This window comes from Portunus trituberculatus, chromosome 15, assembly GCF_017591435.1.
Source record: "Portunus trituberculatus isolate SZX2019 chromosome 15, ASM1759143v1, whole genome shotgun sequence".
Lineage (NCBI taxonomy): Eukaryota > Metazoa > Arthropoda > Malacostraca > Decapoda > Portunidae > Portunus > Portunus trituberculatus.
The window spans coordinates 3,609,637-3,619,555 of record NC_059269.1 but is presented as its reverse complement, the minus strand read 5'-3'; the positions used below and the strand labels follow the sequence as shown (position 1 = coordinate 3,619,555).

Sequence of the window (9,919 nt, the reverse complement as noted above, 5' to 3'; positions counted from 1 at the left end):
TTTTGTTGTTCTTAAATTAAGTTCGGGGCCAGAGTGAAGCAGATGGCGCTCAATTGTCCAAATATCCATCTTCCTTCACAATTAATATTATAATCTGGGAAAAAAAAAAAAAAAAAATATATATATATATATATATATATATATATATATATATATATATATATATATATATATATATATATATATATATATATATCTGAAGCTAAAGTAGATAATCTGAGAAAGCAAAATTGCATGACAGGATCACATTAGCTGAGGATGCATCGAGGGCTCTACATCCAAACATAAGCCATCACTATAGACACGGCTAGACATTGCACCCTTTCTCAATTCAAAGAAAATATGCGGTTTATGTATATATGAATAAGTAAGGATAATGCCTTTGTGTACCATGACAATAAACGTAATTTAGAGATCAAAGCGTTTAGGAATTCATGCCCAATTTGATATTCTCCATACCGCTGACAATACTCAGTGTAGAAATAAAAGTATAAAAGCCACTTCGTTCAATCCTTTATGGTCGCCTCCTACGACATGCAGGAAATACAAACATGTAGGTAGCATAGAATACCAATCAGTAAAACGTTAACCACCCAGGCTCATTACAACCAGTCTGATTGTAAATTGCCTGAAATAATAGAACTGAGCTACACATCATCGATCATACATATATGCTTGTGCGATCTAAAACGTAATAATAAAACAACACGCGATTAATATAAGTTAGATAAGTGAGAATGATACATATATACATAAAATCATAATATCAATTCACAATTAATGTAAATTAGACAGGTGAGAGATTACAAATAAATAAAATCATAAAATTAATTAACATAATTAAAAAAAAAAAAAAAAAAAAAAAAAAAAAAACTAACAGGGTGTACAAATGCGGTACACAGATTTTCTCCCCGAGCACCGCCGAGTTGACAATCCACCTCCCTATGCCCAAAGAGATGGGAATCACGAGGGAACACTGGAGATTCGTGAAACCTTAAGTAGCAAATAGTAACAATAATATAGTAGTAGTAGTAGTAGTAGTAGTAGTAGTAGTAGTAGTAGTAGGAGGAGGAGGAGGAGCAGGAGCAGGAGCAGAAGCAGAAGCAGGAAGGAGCAGCAGCAGCATCAGCAGCAGCAGCAATAGTAGTAGTATACCTAATAAATAATAATAAAAATAATAATAATAATAATAATAATAATAATAATAAATAATAATAGTAGTAGTAGTAGTAGTAGTAGTAGTAGTAGTAGTAGTAGTAGTAGTAATATCAATAATAGTAAGAAAAGCAGCAGTGGTAGCAATACTAATGAGTTGGTGGTGGCATATTAAAGAATGGATGGGCACACCTTTCACACTGCGGTTTGCGGGGCCTACTGTAGTACAACTGCTGCGTCACCTTAACCAAACACGTGGTGACTGACCGGTTTCATAACATTCACACACATATGCGAAAAAATATTAAGATGGAGGGAAGCAACTGCTTTCTTTCTACTGCATGCAGGGGCAGCTCAGGTGCTACGTTGACACTTCGCTTGACAGCTGTTATTTCTGTTGTTTACTTCTGCAGTAGACGTATTGCGTTGATTACGGTAGGTAGGTATCTTTATGCCTGATGTCCATGGCACACGACAGGTGTACCTAGGTATGGTCAGAAAATGGAGGACACTACAACAGGCGGTAGACGGGTGAGGGGAGGAGTGCCTAGTTCTGACAGGAAGACAAAAAAAAATACTCGTAGTTCAGTAAGCCACGATGGAAAGTATGTAATTAAACCTTTCCTCTTTCTTCTCCTTTCTCTAAAGTCCGTTCATCCAAAGAATCCAGGCCGAAACTGCTAGTTCGGTTGGCAGCCCTGCCCACCCCCGCCGCCACTGAACCTTCCCGACACTTAAGTTTTCTTCAAGTACATTTATTTTTCTTCAAGCTATAAACTTGTATATCTGTTGAGTTAAGTGAAGAAAAATAAGTGTACTTGAAGAAAATTTAAGTGTGGCGGCGGGGGAGGGGCAGGGCTGCCAACCGAACTAGCAGTTTCGGCCTGGATTCTTTGGATGAACGGACTAATCTCTCTCTCTCTCTCTCTCTCTCTCTCTCTCTCTCTCTGTGTGTGTGTGTGTGTGTGTGTGTGTGTGTGTGTGTGTGTGTGTGTGTGTGTGTGTATATATATATATATATATATATATATATATATATATATATATATATATATATATATATATATATATATATATATATATATATATATATATATATATATATATATATATATATATATATATATATATATATATATATATATATATATATATATATATATATACATACAGGTGCGGCAACATAACTTCCTTTTTTTATTATGTGCAGCAATCTGGGTGTAGAAGTAGTAGCGGGGTGGGCGTGGTTTCATTTGACAGGGCCGTTCCGAAAGTTTTCTTGGAAATACAATATGTTGCTATCATGCGTTGGAGTAGTGAGGAGCGTGCGTTTGCCGTCGAAGCTTACTTTTCGAATCGACAGTCTGTGATTGCAACCCAGCGCGCTTTTCGAAATCGTTTCAATGTTGCCCCTAGAGGCCCTGTTTCGGACTGGAAATCAATTGTTACATGGGTCACTACGTTCAGGCAAACCGGGAGTACGACAGGACGAAGAACTGGAGTACCTCGGCCCATCAAAACACCTGAGAACATTGAGGCAGTGAGAGCTCCAATCTTGCAATCTCACAACGTTCTGCGCGCAAACATGCCTCTGCCCTTGCACTTTTCGATCGTTCAGTGAGGCGAATACTTCATGATGACCTTCATTACCATCCTTACAAGATGGCGATTGTGCAGGAACTCTCCGTACGTGATTTCACTTCACGAAGGAAGGCATGTGAGACACTTCTCGAAAACGTTCCTGAAGACGCTATTGTTTACTTTAGTGATGAAGCACATTTTCGTTTGACTGGATGCGTCAACAAATAAAACATGCGCTACTGGGCTGGCACCAATTGCATGAAAGGCCTTTGCATTCACGTAAAGTCACAGTGTGGTGTGCAATTTCCTCCACTGGAATTGTTGGTCCTTGTTTTTTTCTTAAGAAAATGAGGGTCATGGCAAACACCCGAAATCGGTTTATGCAGTGTATGGACAATGGGAGGTCACAGTGACAGTGAATTCAGACCGGTATGTAAACATGTTGGAGGAATTTTTTTTCCACGAATTAAGAATTGGACCTTAGGGGATATTTGGTTTCAACAGGACGGAGCAACGGCTCACACTTCAAAGGCATCGATGGCTGTTTTGAGGGAACACTTTCCGGAGCGCCTAATTTCAATAAGGGGGTATTTGGAGTGGCCAGCCCGTTACCCCGATTTGTCACCTTGCGATTTTTATTTGTGGGGATATCTTAAATCCCGTGTTTATGTCAACCGCCCGAAAAGCCTACCAGACTTGAAGGCCAACATCCGAGAAGAAATTGCCAATATACCCGCTGATACGCTGGTGAGGGTCATGGCAAACACCCGAAATCGGTTTATGCAGTGTATGGACAATGGGAGACGTCACCTACCTGATATGATTTTCAAAAATGTGTGAAACAAAACTTTAAATATGTACTATCATTATGAAACAAAATTAAAACCTTTCTGATTTATACATCTTGTTTTATTGCCTTTTGGAAAAAAGGAAGTTATGTTGCCGCACCCTGTGTATATATATATATATATATATATATATATATATATATATATATATATATATATATATATATATATATATATATATATATATATATATCACACAATGCCCCACCCCGCAAAAAAAAAAAAGAAAGAAAAACTAAGATAGCTTTCTAGTATCTAATGTTGGCAATATATTATGAGAAGGGATGAATATTTATCTCATATTTATAACTATATTTTTTCCTATCAATTAATTTTTTTACTTCATACGTAATGTGAATAAATAACTATCTTTAACATTATCAACTTTTCAGTAAAAAAAAATACAATTGAAAATAAAAAATTCACTTCATTAACTTTTTCATTTACTTTCATGTTTCAAAATTTTGTATTTCTGAAATAAAATTTTTAACTGCATTTTTCTTCTTTTTGTATACTTTTTAGTCATACCTTTAAAAATAGGATTTTAAAATCTCAACATTTTAATCATATTATGTATATAAATGATTCTTTGTATATCAAATATTCTTTTCAGTTCACTGGAACATAAAATTGATAACTTTTCTATAACCTTTAAGTGAATCCAGGCCCTGGACTGCATTTCTTTGAAACATGAAATCATGTTATATAAAAGCAATTCAACATAGCTTATATCTACCATGTGGATTAAGCACCAACTCCTAAGATCAACCCAAGTAAATATTCATGGATTTCTTCTTGTAGCAAGATAAGCACTACATCAACTGTAACAAACCTACCCTAGTGTTTCAGCATCATATCCATTCAACAGGAACATAAGCAAGAAGAATGGAGAGCAAGATCTGCATTGACATGCCTCCCCAGCCCTTGCCTCAACAGAACAGCCAGACCCTGGAAGCCAATCCTTAATGTAGGGACAGAACACAACAAAATATTTTTCTTCATTAAGACTTCAAATAATTTTAAGGGCAAACACACACACACACACACACACACACACACACACACACACACACACACACACACACACACACACACACACACAGAAAAAAGTGGAATTAAATTGTTGCAGCGCATAATATGCATAGCTTTAAAGATAAATTAGATAAGTGGAGATATGGAGACAGGACATTATGAGCCCCGCTCGAACCCTGTACAATACAACTAGGTAAATACAGCTAGGTTAACACACACACACACACACACACACACACACAACAACAGGCAGAAGGACCTAGACTGCATGTACAGAGGGGAAATGGGGCCATAAGGTGTCCTGTCTCCAAAAATAAGAAAGATTTGAGTACCATTACAGTGATAAAATGGAGGGGAAAGGCGGATGTAGATAATGCTGCCAGACATATGTTATCAAAACATTCGCCAAGGCTAGATAACACAAGCCTTATTGAAACACTACAGTCCGTTCATCCAAAGAATCCAGGCCGAAACTGTTAGTTCAGTTGGCAGCCCTGCCCACCCCCGCCGCCACTAAACCTTCCCGACACTTAAATTTTCTTCAAGTACATTTATTTTTCTTCACTTAACTCAATAGATATACAAGTTTATAGCGTGAAGAAAAATAAATGTACTTGAAGAAAATTTTAGTGTCGGGAAGGTTTAGTGGCGGCGGGGGTGGGCAGGGCTGCCAACCGAACTAGCAGTTTCGGCCTGGATTCTTTGGATGAACGGACTATAGTTGGATTGAGGAGATTGGGAGAAGTAAACACTGATAAGGAATTCTCAGGATTTTGTGAAGACAAAGGTAATGTGAGAAGATTGGTGAACGTGGAGAGGGAGTTGAGATGTTGAGATGCATGAAGGAACTGATCTCAAGTATTCTAAAAAAAACAAGTCAACTTTTGAAAACACTAAACTAAGGGAGAGAAAAGGAAAATATGAGAAAGTAAGAAAAGTGAAACAGGAGATAGAGGAGTTAAAGAAACAAAATGGTATAGCTACATTAATGGCTACATGTGGTGAATATGAAGAGACATTAAAGAGTTTACAAAAAAAAAGTTCAGGAAAAAGCAGGTAAAGCAGAAAGTGGAGTGGATAAGATCAAGTTGGAGGAATAAAGAAATGCCTGGAAAAGGGAAAAGGAAAAGGAAAAAAGTTAAATTTTCTTAGGTAGTAAAAATGCAGATACAAGGAAAGACAGTAATACAAGTAATTAAGGAGAAGAAAGATTTGGTGAGGGAGATGGTGGACAAGAAGAAATGTATCCTAATTTCAGGAATGAAGGGAAAAAAGAAAAAAAAAAAAACGTAACAAGTTCGTGAGAGAAAGTTGTCAAAAAAAATTATTAAGTTGGTTCAGGACAGTACCCAGGGGTTGGAGTAAAAAGAAGAGGAAGTGATTAGATTGAGAAGGTATAGTGAAGAAGGAAAGAGATCATAGAAAGTGAGAATGAGATCTCAAATGGCAATGGAGGAGATAATGGCAAGAAAAGGAAAGTTGGCTGAAGATACTGAATTTAAAGATAAATGAATAAAAAGAGGTATGAACTTGGAAGAGAGAGAAAAGGAGATAATGCTAAGAAATGAAGCTAAGAAAAAAAACAAGAAAAGGATAGAGATCGAGAAGAAGAAATTCTACTGGAGGTTTCTAGATACGAGACTGAGGAAGTGGTATCCTCAGGAAAAAGAGGAGGTAATGGAAGAAATACAAGTGGAAGGAGAGGCAAGAAATTAAGAGTGACATATGCAAAGATAGATGGGTTGTTGTCCAGTGTGTTGGAGATTAGTGACTACTTGAAGGAGAAAAGACTGGATGTAATGTACAGAGTAGAAACAGAGCTAAAGGAGGAAGGTCCATGCTAGCTTTAGGAAAGAGGGATATAAAAGTTGGAGAAGAGACAGAAAGGGAAGAGAGAGTGGAGGTGTGCTAATAATGGTTTGTGATGATATAATACATGTGGAGGAAGTGCACTGTGGAGATGGCATGGCAGAAGTAATAGGAGTAACAATCAAGACTGAAAAAATGAAAAAAAGGAGAATCATGTATGTGCCACCTAAGACCAATACATCGAGAACAGAAGAACATAAGGAAATGCAAGGAGAGATGATTAAGTGCTTGGACAATATAAGAAAAGATGGAAAATTACTATTAGTAGGAGACTTCAATTGCAAAGTGTAAACTGGAGAGAGATTGAAATAATGGGTAATGCTGGACCGTGAAGTGAGGAGATGTTACATTTAACTATGGTGAATACTCTGGATCAGTGGGTGGAAGAATCAACAAGGCACAGAGGTGAAGAACCAACATTACTTGACTTAGTATTCACAAAGAAGCTGCTGGAGCCCCCCTCCTACCATTCAGTATCAGAGTCCAATGGGAAGAAGTGACCATGTAACATTAGAATTTGAAATGCAGGAATGGGAAGTGCTAAGATACAGGGAGAACTACAAAAAGGAGAGATTAAATTATGCAAGAGCAAATTTTGAAAAGTTAAGACAATTTTTTGGTGGCATAAAATGGAGGAACATGAACAGCAAGACAGTACAGGGGAAATATGAATTATTCCTACAGAAGTATAACGAGGGAGTGAGGAAATACCAATCTATAGAGTATACAGGCCTGGTACAATGGCAGATGTATAGAAGCTAGGAGAAAAAAAGATAAAGCTTGGAAGAAACTCAAAAAGTAGAGAAATGAAAGCAACAGACAGCAGTATAAGGATGCTAGAAATGAATATGTTAGAGTAAGATGAGAGGAAGCAAGATACTTTGAGAAAGATGTGGTGCAAAAAAATGAAGATGAACCTAAGCTTTTCTATAAGTATATCAATGGTAAGATGAAGAATAAGGAAACAACAGAAAAATTAGGTAAAGGAGGGAAGACATACCAAACAGCAGAAGAAATGAGTGAAATAATGAATGAGAGTGTCAAGACTGTTTTTATTGAAGAAGAGGATTTTACAGAACCAAATAGGACATTGCACTGTACAGGTTTGCAGGAAATCATAGTGCACAAACAAGAAATTGGAGGACTACTAGAAAATTTGAATGTCAGAAAAGCAATGGGACCAGATGGTGTGTCAGTCTGGGCACTAAAGGAATGTAAAGATCAATTGTTAGAACCAATTTGGGAAATGGCTACCAGCTCATTCAAAGGAAGGGTGAGTACCACTGGAATGGAAGAGAGCTAACATGATCCCAATATTCAAAGGAGGAAAGTCAACTGAGCCATTAAATTACAGACCGGTGTCACTTACAAGTGTTGTGGGCAAGATATATGAAATTGTTATCAAAGAAAAATGGGTTAAATATGTGGAAGAAAAACAAGTTATATCGAACAGATAATTTGGGTTCAGGACAGGAAGGAATGTGTGTCAAATTTACAAAGTTTCTACTCAAGAGTAGTAGAAGGACTGGAGAGCAGAGATGGATGGGTGGACACCATGTACCTGGACATAAAAAAAAGGCTTTTGATAAAGTCCCACATAGGAGACTACTTTGGAAGTTGGAGAACATAGGACAACTGAGAGGAAAAGTATTTGATTGGATAAGGATTACATGAAGGGTAGAGATATGAAAACTGTGATCAGAGATACATACACATTTTGGAATAAGGTATCAAATGGAGTGCCACAGGGGTCAGTGTTAGCCCCCATTATGTTCCAGGTTTATGTAGACGACATACGGTATGGAGTAACCAGTTATGTTAATTTGTTTGCTGATGATGCAAAATTGTCAAGAGTAATTAAGACCCGAGAAGACTGTTTGCTGCTGCAGGAAGATATGGAAGTTAGAATTCAATGCCAAGAAATGACACATAATGGAATTAGGAAAGAGTAAGAGAAGACCAGTATGGAACTATTTAATGGGAGAACAAATAATGAAGATTAAAGAGGAAAAAGATATGGGAGTGGCTCTACAAGAAACTCTGAGCCCTGAAAAACACATAAGTAAAATATTTGGAACAATGTATAAAATGTTGACTAATATTAAGGTGGCATTTCAATATATGGATAAGGATATGATGAAAAAAATTATAACAAATATGATAAGTCCAAAGTTGGAATATGCAGCAGTGTAGTGGTAGCCGAGCTTGAAAAAGAATATATGAAGATTAGAATGGATTCAGAGGATAGCTACCAAAATGGTGCCAGAACTAAAAGACCTTACATATGAAGAAAGGCTGAAGGAAATGGAACTGCCAATCTTACAAGATGAAAGAGAAAGAGGAGACCTAATGACATTGTATAAAATAGTTAATGGCATTGAACAGACAGACAAGTAAGACCTGGTGTTGGTGACAAGCTGGAAGGACAAGAGAACATGCAAAAAAGATTAGGAAGAGGCAGTGTGTAAAGGATATTGGAAAAAATAGTTTTCCACATAGAATGGTGAAAAAGTGGAATGCATTAAATGATGAAGTTCTTGCAGCACATAATGAGCATTGCTTTACAGAAAAATTGGATAAGTGGAGACTTCTTAGTACAAAAAACTCACCAGAAGTAGTCATGAAGGGAGTCACAGCACAAATAATGTCAAGATCACAATGCAGGGATCCTGACAACACCTGTGTGAACTCTTCCCAGGAGCAGCCAGTAGGGCCTTCACATCCCTCCAGTGCAGCCAAGTGTTCACTTGTTGCCATGCTCACCCACCATCTGCCAACCATGAAGCAAAAGTTGATCACACATCATCCCACTCAGAGATTTAAATATCTTAAGCAAATATCAGTAATACCTGTTTTGAGTGCAGTTGGAGAGAGTAAAGGCAAGGTTGGTGGCAAAGGAGCCATGTTGTGATGTACGCCACAATCTTCTGGGATCCATGTGGCGGTGAGTGAGTGGTGCAACATCATGATACAGACCCAGGCGAGCCATCACCTGCCAAAGGAGAAGGAAAATATAATTTTCTTTTGTGTGTGTTTTTACGCACACACACACACACACACACACACAGAGAGAGAGAGAGAGAGAGAGAGAGAGAGAGAGAGAGAGAGAGAGAGAGAGAGAGAGAGAGAGAGAGAGAGAGAGAGAGAGAGAGAGAGAGAGAGAGAGAGAGAGAGAGAGAGAGAGAGAGAGAGAGAGAGAGAAGAGAGAGAGAGAGAGAGAGACCACATATGATAGCAAGGCAGTAGTAATACAGTATATTAAGCAATACATACCATATCATTAATAAAACACAGAAACAATAATAATTATTCAGAGGTATAAAACTGCATCAGTGACAAATACAATTCCCAAATATTTTGGCAAATAAGACAACACTAGAATCATCCTAAAAAAGACAAAAAAAGGAGTTGGTCCTATACACCAGATACAAAAA

The 9,919-nt window shown here is 37.4% G+C and overlaps 1 protein-coding gene across 22 annotated transcripts in view; it reads right to left on the bottom strand.

The window, feature by feature from the left end:
- Positions 1–1,179: 1,179 nt before the first annotated feature.
- Positions 1,180–9,919, bottom strand: part of LOC123504102 (multiple inositol polyphosphate phosphatase 1-like) — a 31,866-nt gene continuing 23,126 nt past the window's right edge. For 18 of the 22 annotated variants that reach the window (XM_045254408.1, XM_045254400.1, XM_045254407.1 and 15 more), the window contains 4 exons: positions 9,335–9,477; positions 9,095–9,255; positions 4,421–4,532; positions 1,180–1,708 (listed from right to left, as the gene is read on the bottom strand). In XM_045254408.1, coding sequence (XP_045110343.1) covers positions 1,510–1,708; positions 4,421–4,532; positions 9,095–9,255; positions 9,335–9,477 — 615 coding nt within the window. In that variant the 3' untranslated portion in view covers positions 1,180–1,509. The remainder of the gene's footprint in view (positions 1,709–4,420; positions 4,533–9,094; positions 9,256–9,334; positions 9,478–9,919) is intronic. The other 4 variants (XM_045254413.1, XM_045254412.1, XM_045254415.1 and 1 more) reach the window with 2 other exon arrangements.